This window comes from Triplophysa dalaica, chromosome 21 (assembly GCF_015846415.1).
Source record: "Triplophysa dalaica isolate WHDGS20190420 chromosome 21, ASM1584641v1, whole genome shotgun sequence".
Lineage (NCBI taxonomy): Eukaryota > Metazoa > Chordata > Actinopteri > Cypriniformes > Nemacheilidae > Triplophysa > Triplophysa dalaica.
This window is the reverse complement of record NC_079562.1, coordinates 2,709,382-2,736,346: the sequence shown is the minus strand read 5'-3', so window position 1 is coordinate 2,736,346 and position 26,965 is coordinate 2,709,382. Positions and strand designations below refer to the sequence as shown.

Below are 26,965 nucleotides of genomic sequence, written 5' to 3'. Positions count from 1 at the left end.
TTACCATAGTAAAAACCGCTGGTAAAAACAAAAATTTTCCATGGTATATGTTTTCACGGAATTGACCATCTGTTTTTTTTTTCAGTTAATCTGATATATATATATATATATATATATATATATATAGTCTATATCTAAAAAATTAAAAGGATACCTAAAAAACAAAACCCCATTTTTAAGTATAAACACAAACACAGAAGGGTGCAACCTTGTATCAGCAGATAAACATCATCAGGTCTAAAGGCCGGTGTTTACATCACAAAAATAATAAATCATGAAAAAAAAAACATTATTGACCATTCTAGCTTTTTGTAATCAGATGCACATTAGCTTCTGTATCACAGATAAATTTGAATAAAAAAAAGCTGTAGTCTGATCTCGCTTAAGAAAATTCTGCTTAATAAACAGATTTTGCGAATGTTCCGACTAGCATTTAGCGTTCATTTTAAATTCCTTGAGCACAGCTATATTAATGTCTCTGAAGTATTTAGTAATTAATACCAAATCTATATGGAGGGTAACTCTCACCACAACACCACAGAACACAACGTTGCACTATAATTCAAATGAGCTCATATGCAGAATAAAGGGCTAAATGCGTCACGCTTTAAGCCAAAAGTCAAATGTGAGACTACATCTGAATATCAAAGCAGAAGCTTTTAAAGCTCTCAGTGATTTTAATAAGTGATAAACATTACAAGGCATAAAAATGTAGTGGACAGCGTGATAAAGAACATTCAGTAATGAAAACATTTAGTGTTAAAGTCAACGATGAGGCTGCAATATAATAAATGAACAACATGATTTCCTATGACAGGTCACACAACCACTCATAAAATGAACCTTGGATCAGTCAGAAAGATCACACAAATACTGACTAAAACTGTCTAACTACTGTACAGACTGGTCATCTAAATGTGATATAAAAGATAGATCAGACACAGTACATACTGATAGATAAATATTTCAAATAATTTATATAAAATACAAAAACATTTACAATTTAGCTGGTTGTTGTTGAAGATGCACATGCGCAGACACAGGCACACATCTACACGCGCACACATATGCGCACATGCACGCACGCACAGAGACAGCAGCTGTGCCAAGACTTGCCAGGCACGCAAAGGTTTATGTGCACACGCACCCGACAGAAGCACATGCCAGCACAGATTTGTGAATAAAAATAAACAAAGCCATAATGCTGCATAATAAAGTCGCACAATACAGTGAAGAGCAGCATATGTGACTGAGATTATCAGAGCTACTGAATATTAACACAATCCAGCAAATACCAACGGACATTCGCATCAGAACAACCCATCGCATGAAAACAATTCCACCATCCAAAGATGACAAAGATATCATGAGTTAACCGCCAAATTGACTTTTTATAAAGACAGTCACTATTTAGATGTGAAGACTATTTTAACCTCATATAATTACAATGACAAAATCAACTCAGCGGTTTCATTGCTCTAATTATGTTACTATAGTCAAACGAATGTGTGTGTGTGTGTGTGTGTGTGTGAGAGAGACCCCTGAAGACAGCCTGGAGACACACAAGCTTCATTAGAAGCAGAAAGCCACTCGCTGCACTAAACAGCCATGGCAAATTGCAGACTAAAATCAGAGCCATTATGTAAAGGCAGGCCGGAGGCGGTGAGGGGCTATGGTGTTTACAAGTTTACTAGTGTGTGTCTGTGTGCAAACTCTGTGTACCTAGTAATGTGTCTGTGTTTGTGTAGTTGGGCCTTGAGTGTTTATGCAGGATTGTGTATCAATATTTGTGTAATTTGTACGTTTATGTGATGTTTGGTCTAGTGTCTATATGTGTGTGTGTGTGTGTGTGTCTCTCTCTTTGTGTGTGTCTCACTGTGTGTGTGTGTGTTTCACTGTGTGCGCATGTCTCACTGTAGATGTCTCTCTCATTGTGTGTGTCCGTGTGCTTGTGTAGTTGGGTCAAGAGTATGTATGTGCACATGGTCAGAAGTGTGTATGTGTTTGTGTAGTTGGGTCTTGAGTGTTTATGCAGGACTGTGTATGAATGTATGTGTAATTCGTAAGTATATGTGATGTTTGGTCCAGTGTCTGTGTCGCACTGTGGGTGTGTGTGTCTCTCATTTTGTGTGTGTCTCACTGTGTGTGTGTCTCCCTCGTTTTGTGTGTTTTTGTGTAGTTGGGTCTTGAGTGTTTATGCTGGACTATGTATGAATGTATGTGTAATTTGTACATGTATGGGTTGTTTGGTCCAGTGTGTGTGTGTGTGTGTCTCACTGTGTGTGTGTGTGTCTCTCATTTTGTGTGTGTCTCACTGTGTGTGTGTGTGTGTGTGTGGGTCAGGAGTGTGTATCGGTGTATGTTATTGGGTCTCTACAGGTATGTCTATGTGTTTGAATGGATATGTGCAGTTGTGAGTTTGCTTTTTGTAGTTGGGACAGTAGACGTTAAGTTTGTGAACGTTTGTTTGTATTAAATTGTGCACACATACTTAACATGTGTGTATGTTTTTGTGTAGTTGTCTCAGTAGTCAGTTTTTTGTGTCAATGTGTGCAGTTGTGTAGTCGGGTCAGTTATGTGTATGTGTAGTGTATGTATATGCGTGTTGAGTGTGTTGTGACGGCAGTAGTAGCGTGTGTTAATAGAATGCAGACTGCAAATAAAATAAACGCTGCTTTCAGAGGCCAAATTAATCTTTGGGAATCTAACAAATAAAAACCCCGCTGTGTTCACAGCAAAGCTCTTATTTGCCTCCCACACTTGCTGTACTTACAAATGTGTGTTTGTGTGTGTATTCGTTGTGTGAGTGACAGGTCCAGATGCAGGCCAGGTAACCTCTGTTCAATGGCTCATGTAAACAGCTCTTACGCTCAAAACCCCGGGGTGATTTGTCTGCACGTATTTTTCATTGCCTTGATTTGCCTCCTGTACCAACCCCTGCCCTTTCCACAGTTTTCTGTTTATGAATAAATTCAACCTTATCTTTCCGGACTGCCTAGGATAAGCGTGCAAAATTGCTTTCTTTGATACCGTCGGTATAACAGCATTCGGCTTTGCTCACAAGTTCCTTACGTTACAATTCAATTTAATTGCATGCCCCTCTGTAGAACTTCACTAAATATTTACACACAACACGCTTGCAACCTCAAGTCTAGAAGTCATTAAACAGACAGATAAAGGCGACGAAACACCAGAAATCGGCCACAGCAGTGCTTCACATAAAACCGCGGCGTATTATCTTAATAGTTGTTATCTCTCAGGATAGATAGAGAGACCGACATTAAAACTAAAAAGCTTTTTCATTATAGCTCCTGCGTAAATCAAGTAAAACTGTAAATTTCGTGCTAAGCCCTTATCACCGAAGGGCGATATTCTAGGATCTCACCACATTACCACCCACGTTAATGGCATTGGTGAGCAAAGACAGCATTAAGCTAATAGACCTGGCCACATCTTGCATTCGAAATAGTCATTAATATTCCATTATCTGTCTGAACATACAAGCCAAAGTGCACGAGCTGGCAGCTTCGCTCCGGGGTTTTCACATCCATGCACTTCGTGTCTCACCTGGTTTTGGGGGACGTTGTCAGCCACTCTTCATGTTTCTCAAATGTTATCAAGTAGGCCGCGATCTCCTGCAATGGAGGAAAGAGAAACATTTAAATCGTACCGCAAACATACTTTACAAACAACAAGCAAAACACATATTTCAAAGAGGTCATGTTCAAATTGGGTCTTGTGGAGGACATGCCTTACCCCCGCACCGAGATCTTGCTCACTTTATAAAACCTTACGTGCTCAGTTCTAAACTACAAATCGCAATCATACAAAGTGAGTTTTTGATCCCAGCGAACTAAGTCATGACCGAGTTGGTCCGCCTGGGTTTGAGCGGAGAGCTCTGAGCATCGGTATGAGCAGCCCGTCCATCTTCAAACCCAGACACAAGCGCTGTGGATGTTTCTAGATGACCCGATGATGACCATCGTTCATCCATCGCTCTTGGGTGTTCTGAAACTCTTCAGACTGCCGGTCGAGCTGCCGTCTGAAGCCAGATTACACAGCCCCGAGGGGGAATCACATCCGAGCCTTGCAGCCAATCGGCACGCAGTATCGACTTCATCTTTTCCTCTGACAAGCAGCAGATCGCTGTGCCAGAGCACTTGAGACAACGTGCACAAGGCCGAATACGAAAATCAGATCTCATTTTATGCACCGGTGGTCTCATTCGAGCAAAGCGTGAGAAGAATCTGTGTGAATGCTGCTACCTAGACGTTCTACGTCACATATCTGTTAACAGCTCAATCGCTGGAAGTGAAAACCAGGAGTGCAGCATGTCTACAGGATGGACGCATCAGGCGGATCTTTGCAACAGAGCGGAGGCGGAACGTGGGCCTGACAGTCACGCGAAAGATTCGCCGTGTATCTACACGCAGCCATATGCTGTCTTGGCTCGGCTGCGGGAAGCGGCCGAAGGCCCAGGGAAGTGCATGGGAACACAACTGGCAATGTTCTCTGTTGGTTTCGATTTAGAGATGCCAACGTGTGCCGTGCCAATTTAACCCTGCTGCCCTCATTACCGAAGCCACAACAGAGACGAGTCGTGCATTAAAAGGCCAAAAACAAAAGGCTCTATATAAACACACACCATCGAGTTTTTTCTCTCGTAAGTTAGCAAATAGAGCTGGAGAGGTCTGGAGATGTGGGCCACCTTCACAATTTGCTGTGATATTTTTATAAAAAGCTTCCCCATTGTGGGACTCCTCGGTGGCTGCAACTCAAACGTCTTTGTTATCCTGTTTACAAGGCGGCCAGGTTTTCATTATCACCGTCTGATTGTTTGTTAAGAGGAGACCCTGGAGTGTCCTGGCACCGACATTGATGAAACGAACAAAAAAAACAATGACCCGCTCTAATTTACCAAACAAGCGTTTAGACATATACACATCATTCGGGGAACCAGGCCTTTGTCGAATTCTGCTTATTCAGGGGTCGATTCTCAATGGTCTTTACAGATCTTTTTCTTATTTGTGCCAGCTTTACTTTCCCTGTGCTTCCTATTTCTCTGGCTGCCTTATAATTCCTCTGTTCTGTCTGAGCTCAAGTCACCACAGAGATTATATGACAAAGTCATTTTGCATTGAAATGAAGATGAAGGCCTCGGGGCTTCAGTGTTCCGCCAGAGAACATCCCTTCCCGTTCCCTCTGTTCCACCCCTCCCTCCGACTTCCCGCGCACCCTTGGGGCCAAGCGTTCGGCTTCTAGCAAACCTGCTCCAGGCGGCTCCTTCCCTCACCCACAGTTAACCTGAAGGGCGGTGCCGGCGCCTCGCTCTGACTGCCAATGAGAGGCTCCAAGTTTGCCGCCGAATGAGAAACTCCTCAAAGCGCTCTTTAAACTATAGCAGGGGGTAAACGGGAGTCAAGAGAGGAGCGAGAGAGAGAGTTCCAGACAAACTGAAGTGTCGTCTAGGTTCCATCCAGACGATGCCTCTCTCTCTTTCTCCCTCTCTCTCTCTCTCTCTCTCTCTCTCAGGGTCTCATCTTGAACGCTTGTTGCTAAACTTTATGAAATGCAAATCGGCCTCCTGTGAAAATGATCTTTGAAACACTTCTAACAATTCGACGCCGAAGGAAGACATGAGCAAATCCTGCTACCTGTTTCAAAAGGCCAAGCCTGTCATCCGTCTCCCTCTGTTGATTCTGATATGAAAGAGAAGTCGTGAACAATATGACTCCCTGACAGGTTTATTTAAGGGACCGTTCATGCTGCAAAACAGACGCGCGGGTTTTCGCGTCGCTGTCAAGCTTGTGAGAAAGGCGGAACGACTATCACGTTCAATTACTCCAGCTATTAATTCAAAGCGTAAGTGACTTTTTGATGAAGCACCTTGTTTAAGCGATCGAAGAGCCACGGCCCAGTCGAGCTTTTGTTGTTTAACAGATTGACCGCAGTTAGCGCTGTCAAAATGAGTCAAAATAGCAATTACATCAAAAATTAACAACCACTGCATTTTGGAAGACGAGTGCCCTAGTTAAACGTCGCATTGATGTACTCTCAAAAATTGCTGTGTCATTTCCAACCCAGTGTTCACACAAAAGGAGACAAACACAACCGTTCAGTTGAAAAATTCATCTATTCTGGGTTATTTTAACCCTAAGTGATGGGTCCTTTTAATTCATCGTTAGGTCAAATATAAACAGTTGGGTTGTACCCTTTGACCCAACGCTGGGTTGAAAATAACCCACCATTTTGTAGTGTGTGACTCCAACAATAACTCATCAATTCATAAATACCATCAATCTTGCAACAAACCATTTTTCCTTAAATAAATAGTTAACATTAAACTATTTAAATTGATTGGTTATTTATAACTATGGGCTGAAATAACCCAACATTCTTTAGAGTGTATTCATTATGCAACGTGTGTACACAAATGTTGCATCATGGGTACACATGGGCATAAACACATAAAATAACACAACCAGGGTTAGAAAAAAACGAGATATAATTTCACAATTTTCATCATTTTTATATCAGTTAGGTTCTACATCTTTTTTTTTAACTAAACTTGCTGGTTACTTGATGTACTTACTGTATCTTTACATGGGGTTGAAGTTAAATTACATACCCAAGAGCTCAAACTATAAAATATTATATTAAAAACTATAAATTTATGTACTTGCGCATTTTTTTTTAACAAAAAATTGCAGGATTAAGACATATTTCTAAAAGATTACTAATTTAGGCTGATATATAGGCCTTGCGGCTCTGCTGGGGGTCATCCTAAAACCAAATCTCATTTGACCAAGCCTGAACGCGCTTTAAAGCCGAACGGCTCCCGGAGGCACAGTGAAGGAAAGCCAGAGAAAGTCGTCATTCTGTGGAAAATGTTCTCCTCCCCGTTTCTCTGCCGGGTGAGAAAAATTTGCACGACAGATCTTTTTTGAATACATGTCCTAATTCATTAGCGAAGACCTCCATCACACTCGGTTACTGCCATGGTCCCCACAGGTGCCCTTAAATCCTGCGCTACACCCGTGGCTTGCAGTTTCAGAAATGAATATTAGTCGGAGTGTACCCCGCTGAACTGCGCTGAAAGTGCTTAAACCAACACTCAGACGTTATCAAGTACGAGACGTTATAAAGCAGTACGGTCAGGTCCATTCCTCCGCTCTGTACACACCATCACTTCCAATCTGTGTAACCCCAGGGTTCCTTAAGGGCAGCCTGCTCCACCAGTTAAAAAAAACTGAGGTGAGAACAGCTATGAGAAAAGGTGAGAATAGAGTTAGACTGTTATTTTTTGGGTTTAAACATTATTTTAATGTACATTATTTTATAATCCTGTTTCAGCAGGGTTGGGTAAAATACGCAAACCCAATCGTTGGTTGAAAAAAAATCATAATTGACCAGCAACCCTGTATTTTTTGAAGTGTGTTTCTCCTCCCCGCCCAAGGTCATCTTCAAAAAGAAGTCAGAAATCAAAATGAAGTCCCTCCCACAGTCCCGCTGCCGTCTCAATTATCATAATCAAACTCTTCATCTGCAATCTTTTACATAGTCTCCCCACCCACACGCTGGATGAGACGTCACCAAATCACAGAGAGCAAATTGACAATCCACTTTAAAAAGTGGGAGAGGAAATTGAGCCATTAATCACAGCGCTCACGTCCGGCCCTCGTACCGTCCACTCGCGCGCACCGGCCCAGCCCGCCGCCATACTCGGGAGTCTATGTATTGCAGAGGAAAGATAAATGCTCTCTTTAACTGTCATTTGCCAATGTCTCGCGTACACTAAAGCCACTGTGTGTAGATGTCACTCCAGAGCCCTGTTTGATGAGTGGATGTCTGCGGCTGGGTCGGCCAGACTACGGCTCAAGGTGAAAGACTCCAGCGGAGGTGAAGAGGACATCGTAGTGGTCGGAGATTGATGTTCTCTCAGGTTGGCGAAGGAATGGAGAAATGTACTATGGCATACTTTGAAAAAGTCTCGTTTGGAAATTTTGCCAAAGGGTGTGAGGATCATTAATGAAGATCCATGTCACAAATCTGCTCCTTTGGGAAGCTATGTTAGTAAGTTTTGGGGGGACTAAACGAAGAGGATAAATGAACCAAGTGCAGGTATGCAGTCACTTTGCCAAAAAAGAAAATTCCATCACCCTTTATTCCATTTAAAACCTCTATATGAGTCTTTTCTGTAGAACAAAAAGATTTCGAAAAGATATTTCGAGAAATGGTATTGCTTTCATACGATGGAAGTCAATGGAGGCAAATGGAGGTTGTTTGGTTACCAACGTTCTTCTAATACATTTTGTGTGTGTTCTGCAGAAGAAAGAAAGTCATACATGTTTGTAATGCCATGATGGTTAATAAATGATTTAAAAAAATCATTTTTGGGTGAACTTTCCCTTTAAAGTATTAATGTCATTGCGTTAGATAACAGAATATCAAATGGAGTGGCATCTGCAAACAAATGATGCTTGACCTTTTCACGAAATGAACTTCCATTTTCTCAGATTGCTTTCACTCAACCGGTGTCAAGGTGATTTTCAGTGGATGTCAAACTAATCAAGTTCAAACAGGTGTTTATGCAGATATATTCAGTGCAGTAATATAACTGTTTACATATTTCACCAAGTATACAAATGCTAAACTCAAACTGTTTTTGCATTTAAAACAAATAAAACGAAACGATTATCTTGAAAGATGATCTTTTCTCTTTTACACAAATGCCACTTTGACATTTTGCAATCTAATTCGGTGACATTCATACATTTAAGCTTGCCTTAATTTCCCAAATGAGCAACTTGTTGGAGCCGCTACAGTATATTGTATATTCATTCCTCAATCCCGTCTGTCTATTAAACCAAAGATATAAAACAACAAAGATTCACAAACCTCCCCTCATGGTTTCAGCATTATAAGCACACATAGATCTCCAGCTGTTTTATACAGACAGCTTGCGGGCAAACCTGTCACCTCAGCACAGGCGCTTCAAGAATCTTAAAAACTTGTGCTGCTGTTGTTTCATATCCCAGAAGACCTCACACCAGCACAGATGTTTAAGATTAACCTGCGTCACTCGTCTTCAGTTCCAGCTGTTGTAAGACATGTAAACAGTGTGATCAGTCATGCTGGGTGATGATGTTTGTTTTGAGTTATTAATATTAATACATAGTGACAGATTCCAGGACGCAAGGCTTTTATGAGTGAATTATAAACAAACAGAGAGATGAAGGGATGGACTGGATGTTTATGCTCAACCCTGTCTGCAGCTTTGACCGTCATTACACACGCTTGGCCTGTGTGTTAAAGTGTCATTTGCTGAGTTGGTGATACATCATGCGGTGGTCCATCCGTGATCAGTGGAGAATTGAGAAGTTATTATTGTGACGCTGGACTTCTGTGTTATATGTGAAGTGTAAATGAGTGAAACTTAACAAAAGCATCAACACTACACTGTAAAAATAGTTTGCTACCGTACATTTTTAAGAACAATCAAATTAGCTTTTAAGTCCTTTTTACTTACTATTTTTCTCTTCAAAGTTAAAGATGGGGTAACGCACGCTGTTTCTGCAAATTAGAGTATTTCGTTTGTTCAAATTTATAAAGGCCAGATACAGCTGTGCGGTAATTTCCTGAAAAAAGATGAGCTGTTGGAGGCAGGCAGGGGGGACGGAACAACAAGACACGAGCACACAACACATCATCGCATTATCCCTTCGTGTTGTTTACATTATGCACGTACGCGGCGATTGCCAAAAAAACATAGACATGTGACTTAGTTTACCGTGTATGGTTCATGTCTGGCATCTTTTAGTGCCGGGAATGTGGCATCTATCAGTTTCCAGCGTTATATCCACCGTTTATATAACATTCATCACCGAAGTGCAGTAAGCAAACAAACACAGTTATATTTGTGTCAGCCGAGTGAAGCGGCATTGATGGGCTGGGCGTGGCCTTTTGCTCAGTGGATGACGCGTGGGCATGCTTTTCCAGGAGAATGACCAATAAAAGGAATAGGATCCATGTTACGAAACAGGGATCCAGACTTATAAAAAACTAAAAAAAAGTCAGAGAGGTAGGCAGAAACCTGGCACTTTGGACAATTGTTTTTACCCTGTCCAGATGCCAAGGTGACTGCCCTCCACCATAAACCTGAAACTATCATTGGCTAGGTTGTTATCAGATAGACAAGAGTGGGAGAGGTAGAGCGAGAGAAGTTTAAAAGACTAGAGAGAGAGAGATGCAAAGGCAGAGAAGAGGGAAATCCATTAATGAAAACTGTGACTGTATTATTACAGGTTATGTACTGTCATTTTCTCATTACAGTGTTATGTTTTTGCACCGTAATTTATCAAATATAGGTGTAGTAAAATAACACAATAATACGAACGGCGGAGACACAAGTCACAGAATTTGACATGACATATTCATAATTACAATACAAATTTTAAAGCTGCCATCTGTAACTTTTCACAGGAAATGTCAGTTTGATATCATTTCAACTCACTTAAAGATAATGTTGATTTTGATTGAGATAAATTATTTAAACAAATACGGCGACAGAGAGAAAGGTGACAGCATGCAGCTTTAATACTTAAAGATTCAGCGGCAGTAAAAATAATTATTTTAATTGATAAAAAGCTAATTTATCTAATTAGACCTGCAGTATTCACTGAAAGAAGGATGTTTACAAATGGAAAAACTCAAATTGCATTTCTTCATCCCAACTATTTTCCCCATTATTGCACATGCCTGAAAGTTTTAATTTGTTTGGAACTCCTCCACTAGTTTAACTCTCCACGTGCACAGCGAAGCAGCAAATAATTCACTTCGATCGTTCACGTTACAGCTAGCGCGCTCGACGGACAGCGACAGCAATTAATCGCTGCCTCTACAGATTAATTAAAACCACAAAAGCAAAACAAGTCAAATACAGTAAACCCGGCAAAAAAACTACCGGGCCTAAAATTACACAGTGCTCCCAAACAAGATGTTTCCTTAACGTTCATTATCTCCGCCCCGTACGTGCCGACGGCCACAGATTTGGATGGAGAACAATGGAGCGCTCTTCTTCATTACCACGAGAGAGAGTACAGCCGGGGAGAAAAGCGCGCCATCCGAACACGCGCCCCACCTTTTGCTACTATGAGAGGGAGTGAAGGTCATATCCCCGGCAGAGGCTTCCAAGAGCAGCTCTGACTGTGCCAGCGTGGGCCCGGTGGGGAAGGAATGATGGAACGTTTCTCGCTTCCTCCGCGACACGCGGGCCCCATCCGGAATACATGATCCGACGGAGACAGGAAGGAGGAGAGACGCGTCCTCCGCTCGGCTCACCCGGGATCTACTCCAGAAACGCAGTGGCACTCGTCTTCGCCAGGGATTGAGGCTGCTGCTTGTGCACGACTGGGGACACAATGAAATATTGAATTTCCTCCGCTGGCTGTGATCGGAGATGTGCTTCCAAGGCCTGCCGATGCCAGATCGTCGTCGCCTCAGGGTTGATGCGGGCAAAATGCACACGAAAGCTCGATGTTGTAACAGGTGTACATCCAAGACTGACACAGTTTCCAAAACAGTGTGAGCAGTGTGTAAAGTTGTACCGCACGAAGCTTCGCCGAAATATACATTGGATTTGATAAATAAAAGAGATTTTTTTTAAAAAATGTAATCAAATACATTTACTTGAGAAACACAATGTGACCCTGGACAACAAAACCAGTCTTACGTAGCAAGGGAACATTTTTAGTAATCGGCAAAAAAAATTACACTTAAGACCCTTAAAGACCCTGAAATTTTGTCATCCAGGGTCACAAATGATGAATTGAATGAAGATATTGAGTCAGGTTTACTGTAAAAATTGAGTTTAAAACAAATGAAAATGAAGTGAGTTTATTAAAAACAAAAGTAAGTTTATGGGTTTATTAACAAGAAATCATTTATTAAAGATATCTTAAGAAAAATAAACTTGATTGAAAGGGAATAAGGTCATTTTTTCTAACTAAGATGGCATTCATTTTTTACTTGTTTTAACCATAAATTCACTTTGAGAATCATAAAGTAATATTAAGATTTAATAATGTATAAATGTTTGTCCTAAAAAAGATAAAAATAAACTTCTCAAAGAAGTTTAGGTAAGTGGCTAAGTTGTAAAAAAATATATACAATGTGATTAACAGATAACAATCTGATTATTAGTAATAAACAGAAAATGTATCCCCCTTATGTAACTGATGCCAAAGCTGGTCATACAGTACTTAACATACAAGTCAGATTGTAAAACTCAGAAGACACACTTTTTTTTTGGAAATTTTGTTTGGTTTCTTCAGAAAAAATATTGAAATAAGTGTCATGCATTTTAAAGAAAAACAGCATTTAACAAAAGACCTGCAGGAACACCTGTGTGAACTTGAGAGGAAACGTCGGCAACACTCACTTAAAACTGAGACCAGTTAAAAGTAATTGCTTGTAACTTCTGAAAAATAGTGTTCAAGAAGGAGCTACTTGATTTAATATATTGTTTTCCAATGTAGGGACATTCAAATAACTTAAATGGCTTACTTGTCTACATACTCATTGGGGCCACTGTGTATGCAAAAAATGCATGAGAATAATGAATTATTTCTGCAAAGATTCAGATCATTCAATGCTAGGAAGCGACTCTGTTATTTTTGTAATGTGTAGACTTGCTTTACAGGTCACAGTATGGTACATCTGTATCTCAGCACAGCTTAAAAAATACAGCTGAAATAGACTCCTTAATGGGTGCTTTAAACTACTATGGGTTCCAGTCACAAAGTTGTTTCAAAATAAACACCAGCATAAGTGCCGAGATGAGTGCAAGACATCACTAATGATACCCTGCATGTGATGCACTTTGAGTACCAACTATAATCAAGAAAGAAGCTCGAGAAGCTGTGACACAGGTGTGACACAACAAGAAGGTGAAGATGATGTGATTCAAACAAATGTTCCACAAGCGAGTTATGACAGCAATGTTATACAGGGACCACAAACAAAGCTAAACTTTAAAAAGAAAAAAGAGAATGTTGTCTTTTTGCTGCCGATGTGGAATGGTTGTGCAATCACACACACAGAAAAGCAAAATACTTGCAAAAAACATGGTTTGTGCTGACCTCAATGTCAAAGGGTGAAAAGGATTTTCATATCCAATGTTAAATCAGAGTCCTGAAACTCTTCATCTCTCCAATAAAACAGATTTGCTCTTGCAAATGTGTAAAAATATAAACTTGAATACGGCATTTTTAACCTAGCTAGGAATAACATGCACATACCAAAAATTGATGCTTCCAAAGTCATTAACATGAATCATTACTGCTTTACGGAGTCGTACAGATTTACAAAAGGAAGCGTCTGAACTTGAGTGCTGAACTTTTACTTCCTCAGCTTTAAATTAATATTGTTTTGTGTTCAACACACATTTCTTCATTTTTCACAAGAATGAGTTGGAGATCAAACAGACCCCCTGCCACGCTGCCGTGGACCCCTCTGGGCCTGCGGGTCCCGAGGGAGATATATTCTTTCTATTTTTTGCATTTCCCTGCATCTCATTATGAAATCGAACATGCTCTCGGATCAGAGTTTGCATGCTGAGTATTTTGCACGTTTTGTTTACGCAACACAAATACACGAGCGGCAGCTTTAAACGCATGCAGCGTCCCGGTTTATAGTCTAAAGAACACAATAATAGCTTAACACTGCGGATAATTAACCCCGCTAACAGTTTCCCACTTCCCTGACTGTGATAAATGGGGAAAGTTGATGGACAATGTGAACTTTCTTTTCTCGTACGTTTGGGTTTCAGGAAGCGCCTCACGTACAGAAACCCTGCGGCTTTCTCTTGGTTCAGTCTCAAACCATTTGAGTCATATCAAAACCTACTGGCCCCATCGGCCCCTCAGTGAAATACACACACGCGAATCTGCAGGAGCCGTCCATCTGCCACAGGTATGATTCACATAAGATAGAGATACGTTTCCACCGGTCAAACGCTCAGACATCAAAAACTGAAGGGTTGAGAATCGTGCAGGTCTAGTTCATGATGTATATAGATAGACCACTGTAAAATACGCAATATGAGCATCGTGTTTTACACACGTATAGAAAAAACACATGAACTTCACGTGAGCAAAAACACACGATTATGAAATTTGGTTTTGGAACATTTTTTTAGGTGAATACTATTAATTTGAAACCCATGGGACTCCGTGTGAAGTTCCAACACGATCTTACAGGATTTCTTAACCAGTTTATGAGGTGGCTAATTTGTATAAGTTCGTACGATCTTCTATGTAGGTTTCAGTACATAAGGTTTAAGGGTGGGATTAGGGGCGGGGCTTCAGTATTGCATTTCTCTAATAATGGTATGTTTTTGTATGATGCACATTGTATGATATCATATTCGTTATCCACCTCGTAAAATACGTACAATTATCATGAGATCAGGTTGGAAATTCATGTGCTTTGTCTGTAGGGATATAATCACAGTGCATTTTATATAACTCGGGTGTTACCCACTAGCGAAATGAGAAAGTTGAATGATCGCTAAATATGAATCAAACTTAAGACCAGGGGCGTCATGCACCCATTTTTTTTAAGGGGGCACAGTGTGAAGAACACACTGTACGTACAAATACCTACATTTAAAGAGAATATTAAAGAGAATATAAATATATAATATAAATATTATAGAGAATATCTATTAAGCGTATTCAAAACATCGCACAAATCATTGCGAGAATTAAATTACAACACTATCTGATTGAAATATGGTAAATGCATAAGTGTGGTGTATTTTGAGAACAAATATCTACAATTTTGTGCTATAGTAGTAAAATAGTCATTGTTTGCATTCAAATTAACAGGCACAAAAGTAAAAGCAAAAAAAAATGAGGCAAAGTGGTTACGCTTTGTTAAACTGCCTTTAATGTAGATTTATTATACATTACAAAATTTCCTTCCATTATGAAACAAAAATATATAAAGCAATTTGATACATAGTATAATAATTTAAGTGCATCTATTTCTTAATATATGAAAAGTGTCAATTATGTATCATTTAATATGTTCCAAATGTCACACTCTATGTATTACCATATCTAAATTAAATGATTTGATATATTATTGAAAGTGAATTTAGAGTATTGTCAGTCTTTGCACCCTGAAATTAAACTGTAACATAAAGTTAACATAAATGTCCACACTAATGTCCATCTTTTTCTCTCTCCGTTTTGGCTTTTCGTCCACACTGAGATGGCGTGTTTGTCAACGGAAACTGAGCTTTTTGAATGTCCGTACATAAAAAACATCTGTGTCTTTGCTACATATTGCCATGACATTATAATGCAAAAAGAATCTAATTAAACGCCTGACAGAAATGACACAGGCTGACGTGTTTTAGGTTTTACACATGCGCAGTACCTAGATGTAACCGTTTTCAGACGTTTCAGTGTGGATGGGTAGCCCTTGGAAAACAATTGAAAACGATATTGTGGACGAAGAGCGTTTTTAAAAGTTTTTAAATGAAAACACTTGTGTAGACAGTCTAAATACCTACACTTCCCATCCCTCTTGAGCGGATACATTAACGTCTCGACTTCACAACTTAATGAATTGCATTCTCACTGGGCTTTTATGAGAAAACTGAACGCTTATATGTCAACATTAGAAACTCCCACAATCCCTCACATTTCTCCAGTCGGTACAGCTGCTCCCTGGATTAATATCATCTAGACTCATGACATTTTGTTTGCAAATCTAAAATTTTCCAGCGCCTGTGTGTCTTTCTCCGTCCCGTCCAATGAATGCCGGCGTAGATTCATCATTCTCACAATCAGAGGAGCGTGACAGGCGTTAATGAAGGTGTGTGTTTGCCCTGTCAGGAACGCCAGCGCTGGGCTGCTTTTGTTTGGCAAGCCGGTTCGGTTATCAGGCTGTGGGGCAGGAGTGGAACACGGTGGTGATGTGGCACAGAATGAAAAACGGTAAAGGTCACCAGACGCAGACAACTTCTTCCTGGATGTCTGAAAACTTGCCCAGAAATTTTCAATAATGTGCAAGCAAATGTTCAATTTAATTTGTCCAATATTATTGAATGCATTGGATAAAACTGTTCACTAAATGAGTAAATTTGATATTTGGATTCCATTCCTTTTCATTTTGATCATTCATATATTTTCTACTGATCTTTTTATACATACTCCTGGATGGTTTTGATGCAGCTATCTCCATCTTACTTCAATGAAAACATATTTTCTGTCTTGCGGGCGTGTTCTTTGCTCTACTTTTGGGAATTTAAAACAGGCTAAATGTAAGGTTGCCAGATCTTAAAGCTTTTGACATTAACCACACAGTTCTAGTATGACAACATTTTAACAGCATCGCTGGTTTTGTGGTGTCTCAAATTCTGCCAAATATCCTTTTACACTAGTTACTGCCAAAAAACACAATCTCTCTCTCTTAAAAAACAGACATTAAGTGATTATACATATTCTCGTTCAGTTAAATTAAAGAGAAGTGTAGGGAAAACCAGTGATGGATTCACTTTTATGAGCGCTCTGCCTCTCTGATATAACCATTTCATCATTCTCATTTCACATCCTCAACTATTTATTAATTATTCTTATTAATACATAACAGACAAAGAGTGATACTATGCAATGCCCTACTTAAAGAATGGTAACAAGAACGTTGGCAAATAAATAACTTGTTGAGTAAAAAGATGAATTTGAGAGTGAACCGCAGCCAAGGAGTAATATAATTCCATATCATGCATCACGCTTACTGACTGCTGCTACAACACTCGGAAGAAAACACAAGAGCGCTGAGAAGAGCCACATCAATCTACCCTGAAACACGGTGTACAGAAAAGCTTTCAAAGCTTGGCCAAGAAAGAAGGTAGAGAGAGATCACACTGTACGGACCAGACTGCCCTGAGCCGACTATCTTTGTGATCTGAAATGCAATATGGTCGGAAACCGGTTTAATCTGGGTTTCAGCTCTTTGTCTGTATCTGTGCAAATAAATGAGCTGAAACGAGGATTCACAATCTTCATAAACAAATAAATAAACTTCATGACTCCAGAGCCAAAAGACAACAGAAGACTGATGTAGAATGTAGTAAGAGTTGCAAGTCTTTTGAAAACCTGCTGTTGTGTACATCACATATACACTCTCTTCTAAAGCCTAGTGATCCGCCTCAATGTCTGCACAGACAAGCATCCTAAATAAAACAGAACTTTTTAAAGAGTTCCTTTAAAGCATTTCTGAAGTAAAGTATATTTTAAGTATACTTTAAGTATATATATCGTCGTAGCAGTCTTATTACTTTGAAGAACTCACTCAATAATCTACTAGTAAAAAAAAACATTTTAAAAGAAGCATACAACACACTTGAATACATTTCCTTTTTTGTAAGGGAGTGCCGTTATTTTAAGATCTATACCTGGCCAGCAACAGATTACAAGTTTTAGATTTTAAAGATGCACTGATACTAAATTTGTCCACAGATACCGATACCCGTTTATTCAGACTGATTCAGCGTGACCTATATCAGAGATTAAAATAACGTTTCTGAATGTTATTCATTCATATAATGACTAATATTATAGAACACCAAACTGGTGAAGTTTCTTAACATTTTATATATAAGAGCACAAATTCATTGCATTTTCTGTCCATTTTTGATTGACAGGATTTATCGGCCCTGAGCATCGGCCGTTTTTAAACTATCGGCTTTTATCATCCGATACCGATTATTTGCCGATATGATAGTTCAGAAGAGTTAGGTTTACATATTGAATACCCAAAAACACAAAAACGATTCTGTCTGGAGCGATCCTGATGTGAGACAGCTCAATAGGTTTGCTCACACAGATGCAGACAGATACTCAACAGAACTATATAGTTCATATGTCACACAGATCCATCATCATAATGAAAGTGTCAGTCATAGGGTACTCGCCTATTGCTCCTGGTGTTCAAAAATGATGATCGTCTTCCGTTATACAACCTAATCCAGTCTATTAACCAAGAGGGCTTCAAGATGACTTTAAAGAATTGAAAATAAGACAAAGCAAGTATTAAAAGCCAAAACAACGAAAGATCCGTTGGCCTTGAAGTCAAAAAGGTTGAGGTTCACAGTCCCAAACTGTTCTGTGATGTCAGCAAATGACCCTGGGAACTTCAGTGTATCTGATGGGAGCTAAACAATATTGAATGGAGCCTCTGAAACGCTCTGTTCTTCATAATCAGGTTAAGTTCTCACCGGGCACACACGGAGAAAGAAAGAGACAGAATTTACTTTTCTCAGTTTCAGGCAGGCTCGCGTGCCTCTTCAGCACTTTCGAGGCTTTTGCTGGTGGCGAGAACTTTGCGAGCGTTTGGGAATGACTTATTTAACAGATCGCATTTCCCTCTCAGTCAGCAAAACAGAAGTCCCTCTCCGAGAAACAAAGCACAGGCGATGTAGTGTGAAATCTAGGGTCATCCGGAGACGAATAACTCCTGAGCGCAGGGCAACAAAGGACATTGAAATAAAGAGACTGGACGCTTTCCAATATTTAATTAAAGACGCTTTCAGCGATGCAGGCCGAGCTAATGTCGAGCACATTGTGCGGGTGGGCTCGTAACAAAGCCCACCTCGGTGCATCTGTCGTCATGCTGTCAATCGATCTCATATATCAACACTTGGCTGTAACATGTAGTCACTCTGAATTTGGTCCAGGCTTGGGGTGTTATTGATTTAAAAGCCTTCTGTTCTCTTTCTAGACGTCTTGCCGAGAGCAACAGGAGCTATCTTCATGAGTCTGTTTGGAAGACTGTCAAAGCAAAGACTCAAGTGAACATGCAACTTCTTTCTATGACTAATAAACCCGTTAATAGACCGCAAGAGAGGGAAAGCGCTTTAATAATCACATTTGAGGACAAATTGCAAGATAACATTGTAAGCACAGATTGAAAGGTGTCAAATTAAATCTTAAATGAATCCAAAGAGTTGTGGAAATGGGAGAGACGGCAGATCTGCATAGAGCGGCAGCATTCTGAAACCTGCTGCTGTGAATCCTGTCATTAATGTTCATTAAAGAACAAAAAAAAGAGAAATTCAAGGTGTTTTGTATCAAAATTCTGTATTTAATTTAGAATGTAGCATTAATGACTGTGAAGTGTTTGAGAACTTTAATCAATTTCTGTATAGTTTCTACCTGTTAGACATGATAGCTCTCAGTTATTCTGTACTTCAATGTCAAATGACTATAATTAATGTTAAAAGAAAGAAAAGTTGCAGTGATAATATCAGAATGTTGCCTTTCATTCATAAAATGAAATCTGTCATTTCTTCATTCTTTTGGAGATTAAATGTTAAAATTATTAGAATGTAAAGATCTTTAAAAACATTAATGTTACGTTCCATTAATTGTGATTACGAATTTATAATAATAAGATATTTTTTTATCGATTAACAGAATTACACAAAATCTGAACATAATATGGCAGGTTATTTTACATACTTATCTTAACACTGGGTTAAAGTCAAATAATGTCAAAGGGACATTTCTAGCAAAAATCTTAACTTAAACATTGTTATTACATTTTGTGAAAAAGAACCGTTGCTGTAAAGAGACTTATGCATTTGCTCAATAAATTATTTTTGTTTATTCTGAACCAACAAAAAAGTAGTGGATTGCAGCTTTAAAATATGGATAAAAGTGATACGATTCTCAAAAAATGTAATGCAAACAAGGAAGAAATTCTAGTATTTCTAACTCGCCAATTAAAAAGTTTTATGATACTGAACATGTAAATTCCTCGAACCGGATTTCAGAAGACTTTTTTGCTTCCATTGAAGCACATAAGTTTTTTCTCTAAAGAACTGTATTAAATTAGAAATGCAAAATAGAAGCGTTTTCATAAGTGGCCTCAGACTTTTGGACCTTGTACATTTCCTTAGACTGTTCCAGGAGACATTTTTGGCAGCCCGGTCTGAAATTGTTCTTGCAAGGCAAAATCTATAATCTCACCCTCATCAGTATGAATGGAAAGCCAGCATTGGTAAGGCGTGTGTGTTTTGGGAATAAGAAGAGATGCATTAGTGAAGGAGTTGACATCTGACTGTCTTGCTGTGCTTACAGGCAGTGCCTGAGGCGCTTCAGTCTTCACTACTCAGTGTGAACTAGAAAGGCGGTGTGTCCTAACCCGTCTGCCAAACACATGCAGTCTTTTTTTCAGGTCTATCTCTCATACTGACTGAAATATAACTTCACAGATGTGAACATACATACAGATACTATAAGCACATGACTCCCAGCTCAGCATCACATGATCATCACTTTCTGATTCACATCTGAGAAGACAAAGAACCGCAATCAAATACTGAGATACTATTGGTGAATAAACAACAATTCAAGTAAAGCAACCGGAGGTGAGCGATATGACCCAGTAAGGCTCTGCCAAGAACCAAAAGAACTAGAGGAAGATAAGTGGATGTTCTCAGTGAAAGGAAACACCAAAAGTCAACTATAAGACAGTTTTACTAGATATAAAAGAAGCTTCGAGAAGTTACAAAGCTCCTCACGCTGATGTTAAATTCAAATCATCTTCATATATCTATATCACGCTGCTTGGCGATGACTCAAACCTTCAAAGGTGGAGCGTGTAATTTCTGCACCAAACAGAGCTGAAAAATGATGATTGTTTGACAAGTTAAACCACTCAAAGTAATAAAGCAATGTTTTAAAAGTACCACAGAGACAGTGTTTACACTCTTTCAATTCAAGAATTGATTTATTATAGTCGTCTCTGCACATTACACTGAGACAGGAGAAAGTATTTTAACAGAGAAAAGATTACACGCTTCACCATTAAGAGACGTGCTGCTGGACAAGCACTTTACCCATAATCCTCTATGTCACAGTCAGTGGACCTTTGAAGCCTGTTTCTGCACGATGACTGAAAGCATATAAATAAATAGTTTTGAAAGTAAAATGTTTGTTTATAAAAATCGTTTTGTGTGAGTAACCTTTGAAGCTTTGCAAGAGCACTACTACAAATTGACAACATTAAAGTTCCCATGAAATCAAAATGGAGTTTGGTGGGTTTCTATAAATGTTTGTATAAAACATAAACAAAATTCACATTTAGTAGATTAAATTCGCATTTGAATCTACATTCAAAATGTACAGTCTCTCAACTCTCAAACCGGATCAACAAGTTTTAACAACATTTTGCAGTTTGCAACGAGTTTATCAGGTAACCTTAATGCTATTGGTTATTTCAAAACTATATATTCTTGTTTCCGTTTCAATTACGTCAACACATCAAAAGATGTTGCACATTTTAAGTCACTTAAGTAGATCTTTAATACAATCCCTAAAATACATCCTTGTGTAGAAAATGAAGCGTCTCTTCCATTACAACTCAAAAGAAATATTGATGACTCATCATGCACTAGACAGATGTTCGTCCAATCAAATGCTCTCTAGCACTAGGAAAATCTACTTGTGTATCTTGACTTGAGTATTGACTCTCCAACCTTTACAAATCTCATGGATGAAATTTAAATTGTGATAAACGTGCAAACATTAAAACCTTCATTTTCCTACTTTCCACATACAGCACTAGCCGAAACCTGAGCTGGAAGACAAATCGTCTTTCCCAATCTCAGCGACAATAGACAGAGCCCTAATGTACTTTCTGATCTTCAGACTCAGCCGCGCCATTAACCGTTGATGAAATTTGCTCCAATTCAAGTAAGACGGGAATGACCAAGGGCTGCGTGTGCCCTTGTGTGCCAGCGACAGCATTGCCATCACTGAGTGAAACATGAAATATTCATGTATTGATGCGCGATATTAGGTTTCAATGAAAGGAGGAGGCAAATAAGATACATCTCACCGTGTCTGCCCATTCCAATAAACCCTCCAAATATCATTCCTGTGTGCTGCCCGTCCTCATTTCCAGCACTCCCCGAGTCTAAGACAACCGGGCCTCTCGGAGAGCCATCAGCCTCCCGGAGAACGTCTGCGCGGAGGAAACCATGCAGAACTTGTCTCTTCGGGGGCGGATCTCCTCTGGGAGATCTCTGTCATATAAAAGCCATAGCGGACTCGTGCCCACGGTCGATCCTCAACATTACCTGCGCAAGCACGGGGTTAGCCATGACAGTTCCTGTAGGAGATTATCAATAAATCTCAGTCGTAAGATATATATTTGCTTATGGCTCGCTGGGAGACAAAAAGATACGAAGGGAGAGCAAATACCAGCGCCCGATACCTGGCAGTGAGAAGCCAACGCATCCATTTTAATTCTCTCTTTCATCTGGATGAGAAAGACGACTGTGGAATCCCGCAGGGAAGCCACATCACTTCTTTGTCAAAACCAAAGTCAGTAAGATCTATGCGACGTGCGCCCGGTGCCCCGGGAGCGTTTCGCACAGCTAATATTATTCCAAATGGAAATGGCTTTGAAATGCAAACGCACACTAATGCCTTTTCCATGCCAACTGTTGCAAAGCCTCTTAATTGCATTCTTGCTCTGGTCTCTTGTTTACACGCGATCTGCAACATCCCGTTTTTGGCAGCGAACGGCGGTGGAGCCCTCAGAAGACAAGCCTCACAGCCCACACACAGAGAGAAGCAGCTAGACCAAACGCCGGCAACACAAAACAAGCTGATTTGGGGCTCTATTGATATCTGAGCCTCATTTAGACAAACACGACGGGCTTTTAAAACTTACGCCAGCCGTTCTCAACCGGTGGGTCACGACGTGTAAACGTGCAAGGCAGCAAAATAAGGAGAGCTTAAGAAACAGGGAGCTGGTTAGTGTTTAAAAGAAGTGAAAGCAAAATCATGTGTAGCACATGTGGGGCTGTCACAATATCAGAATATCTGACTGAATATCTGAGGGAATTAACGACAATGATTTTGCGAACTTCGTATCTTAGCCACGTTCATCCAGCTGCAGAAAACATTTAGAGACCATTAAAAATTTTTGTTATATCAGCATTTCTAGATGCATCAAGTGTCTGTTGAATTCCTAAATCAAACCTCAAAAAAATGTCATCCAGCAGCAATTCCATAAAAATCTATGTTAAAGCAATTTATGAATTTACTAGTTTTCAATTTAAAAGTGAATTTTGGCTTAAAAGTGAAAATGAACTTGTTTTCTTTGAAGTATATTTTCTGTTATTTTGACCTGTTTCTCCAGTTTCCATTTACTGCAATAAATGCAAATAGAAACAACATTTTTATTTGAAGCTCGGTAGAAATATTGTTAGTAGTTCACAGAATAAAACATGATCATTTTACCTAAACACACACCAATAAATAGTCAATTTTAAAATAAAAAAGGACTTTGAAATGGTCTCTTAATTTTTTTCTGCGGCCATATATTGAAATAAATCAATATTTTTAGACATTTAAGGAAATACTTAATGCTAAGCTAATTTATATATTAGGCAGTGTATGATTTGTTTCTTGAGAGATTCTCATAATTTAAAGATGACACTCGTGTTGAAAAATAATCAAAGAAAATGACATCAAATCATGTTTAAATGAAGAATTACATTTACATTTCTGCATTTGGTAGACACTTATCCAAATCGACAGTGAAGTCATTCTTTACGTTCTATCAATTATAACCTATCAACTTCTTCAACTATTTATAAAAAGGTCCTTATATCCTTCCTCACCCTCATGTCAAAGTCAAATCTAAATAATTGAAATAAAAACAAAAGTGACTTTTTGTGAAGTTAAGTCTTTGTAAAGTCAGAGTCCTTCTGTACAATGTCTCTCGCAGGATTTTAACTATGCGAATTCTGTCCAAAGTACAGAAATGACCCGAAGTTCAGCGATTCAGAGCAGTTTTCCATCCCCAGATGACTTTTATCAATACACTACATTACCCTGTCAGGGGTGACTCTTCACTGAAATGCTATTAAATCTAGAAATGCGCTTAATCTGTCTTGGAAAGCCGCCCATGGAGTTTTAATTAAATTTCACGGCGAACATAATACCATGAATACCTCTATTCACAAAAGCCAAGAGAGAGGTTTTATAAAAGCCATCTCACCCCGTAAGCTCTCTTTGCTTTCACCAGTAAATGCATTTATTTGTTTGTTTGTTTAAAAGCAGTAGACGTCGGGTAACACGGCGGCTGTTTAAAGCTGACACAAGCATATGTCGAGGCAGCCCGCACAGTCTGCAGCCGAGGCTTTGAGTGGGAGAGAGAGAACCAGTGCATGACATCATGGCATGACATCATCGATAACGCAGCAAAACCGGACGCATGTGCAAAATCACCATTCACAACTCTCCAATGGGAGTGTTCCTGGGCTGTGATTGGACGCTGCTTGACCTTCTGCGTGGTCAGCTGGGACCGAGACGAGGTCGTGTGGTCACATCTGTCTTTGTCAGCCAATGGCACGCGAGCTATTCGTCAGCGAATACCTGACAGCAGCATGAGAGCGCACCGTAAGCACATATACATCCCGAACACCTAAACTCCTCCCACGATAAACGCTCTCCCGCTGGAATACCTTCTAATCTTGTCTTCATTTAAACCAACATCAATTTTAAAGCCACCACACTCAAAGCCTCTTGTGTCCGGCCAAATCGTTATAGCCGTGCTGGTGTCGCAAATCTCTTCCAATGAACACCAAACAAATACATCAGCAAGCATTACATGTATATTCATGAAATTTGCGAATCCTGGGATCGCTCCAATCGATAGGATTAACTAACAGACTAATGCAAACAAAGCACTTTGTAATCCCGTCCAAACAGGGCACATTACATCAGCTTTCTGTGCACAGCACATAAACAGCCATCAAACATTTAACGACAAATTATATTGACATAAATGACTTTTACTTGTTCTCGTTTGGTTTTAAACCCAGAGGAACAAATCTGGCAAGCTCTCTGCTCCAATAGGGATTCTTGATCTCATGACAACAAGTTAAACCTAATTAAGGGCGTTTTCTTAAAAAAAAAAGGAAAACTAATTTTAAATTTAAAAAATTTAAAAAATTTAATTTGAAATGAATTTATTACTTTTGAGTTTTGCACTACATCTTTGAAACATAAAATTGAAGGTTACCTTATAAACTGTATGTACTAACCTATAATCATTACTATAAACGTACTGTCAATCAATAGTTATGTTATTCTTTTTTCGAAAGGGGTGTAACAATATCTCACGATACAGGGTTTACGGTTACGATTGCATCACGATAGTTGGCAAAAATTAAAAACGCAAAACTGACACTCAAATGACATATTTTCCACGAATATATTCATATTTATAGTTTGTTAAAGAATTGACAACATTTAAGGTTAAATTCAAACACTTTTATGTAAACTAATTAACAGAATTTTAACATAAAAAAATATATATTTCATTAAAAAATATATTGCCATAGCTCTACAATACATATCTTAATAACTCTACAACACATCTTAATGATTTTGTATTGCGATATGCCATACTTCAATATATGCCATACTACACCCCTATTTTTAACCAAAGAAAGTTACGAGTTGCAGATTTAAGTACTTTTCGTTAGAAACCTGCAATGCAAAGAATGTTTTTTTTAGCTTGCCAACTTGAAACTGTATAGCGTCAATCCAAGCTCCAGATTCCAAACAGCTTCCACAACACTGCTGTGAAACCAGACGCTGAAAATATCACTGTGATCAGTTGAAATATTCATATTTACATACGCATGCATGTGTACGCACTCGCACTGAAATGACAAAGGCAGCTCATTATAAAAGAAGGCTGAATTCTCCGGTGAAATGCACGCTGAAGCTTGTGTTTATTCAATATTTAATGCTTTGAGATTTTCTTTCCCAGTGTCATTGCTGCTGTTTTCCCCCCATAAATCAAATCAGATTGTAAAAAGCAGCGTGAGATTACATCATCAAGCGTTTTTGCTTATTCAAAGAGGAGAAAGTGTGTCTACTGTTCTTAGCCGAAACACACATATCTCAGAGACTCCACGATCTTTGCTTGTGTTTATGAGTTGTGTTCATTACAAGATGTTGTTCAAGATTGAATGTTTACCTTATTTTAATGCCTCTCTCTCACTTTTACCTCGTGCAGGCCAATATTGCCGATTCCTAAAAGACTCGAACTCATTTGAGCACTGAATGTGAATGACTAGAGCGATAATCCAGAACGCACGTTACTTTGACAAAGTGTTCAATAAAAGCGCCGCACAGGTGGGAGCAACAGGTTTGCGAGGAGCCGACCGCGAGTCATATTTATTTTTAATTGCTACGTGTCTGTTGCTTAATTCGAGTCCAATAACGCATATTATTTAATGAATAGAGACAAAAAGACCAAACAGAATCGCATTAAGGTCCGAGTGGGTGGCGTACGGATGTGCAGAGGGGATTTTGCAGACCAACAAAGGAATGGAAGCACTTGTAATCCCCTACATTAAACGCACCTTCGAGCCACTAATAAAAGAAAGCCAGAGATAGATCAAGTGCACCTGATTTATGACATTTTAAAGCCGACTTTGTCTGCTCTTTCTGTTCTCGACGTAAGACAAAAACAGTCTGAACAAGACACAAATCCTTTCTCTGCACAATGGAAGAAAATCGCAAATCCTTAGAATAGATTTGACTTTAATTGTGGAAAAATATTTTGAACCAGTGAGAACCAGCGGGCGGAGAACACCGAAAGAAACCGAATCGATCAACCTTTTGCAGCAGCACCCGACAAAAACTCTGGATTAGAACCAACGTGGAATTTAATGCTTGACGCTTGATCCTGTTGCATCTGGTCAGAACACAGTGTAAGGGTCCAAAAAGGCCCAAAATCAAAAGATTGGAGTTATAAAACAGGGCTGAAAAAGCATCCAGATGAGGTGAAAGAGCCAGGTTTAAGATGTCTGGCACAAATGGGCTGTTGTGAATTAGGAGCACGTCTCCTCTTGACC

General features: G+C 39.3%; 1 protein-coding gene across 12 annotated transcripts in view; it reads right to left on the bottom strand.

The window, feature by feature from the left end:
• camta1b (calmodulin binding transcription activator 1b) overlaps positions 1 to 26,965 on the bottom strand; it is a 241,876-nt gene that overhangs the window by 114,169 nt on the left and 100,742 nt on the right. For 11 of the 12 annotated variants that reach the window (XM_056734472.1, XM_056734473.1, XM_056734475.1 and 8 more), the window contains one exon: positions 3,568 to 3,635. The exons of the other annotated variant lie outside the window; for it this stretch is intronic. In XM_056734472.1, the coding sequence (XP_056590450.1) occupies positions 3,568 to 3,635 (68 nt within the window). The remainder of the gene's footprint in view (positions 1 to 3,567; positions 3,636 to 26,965) is intronic. 12 annotated transcript variants of the gene reach the window in all.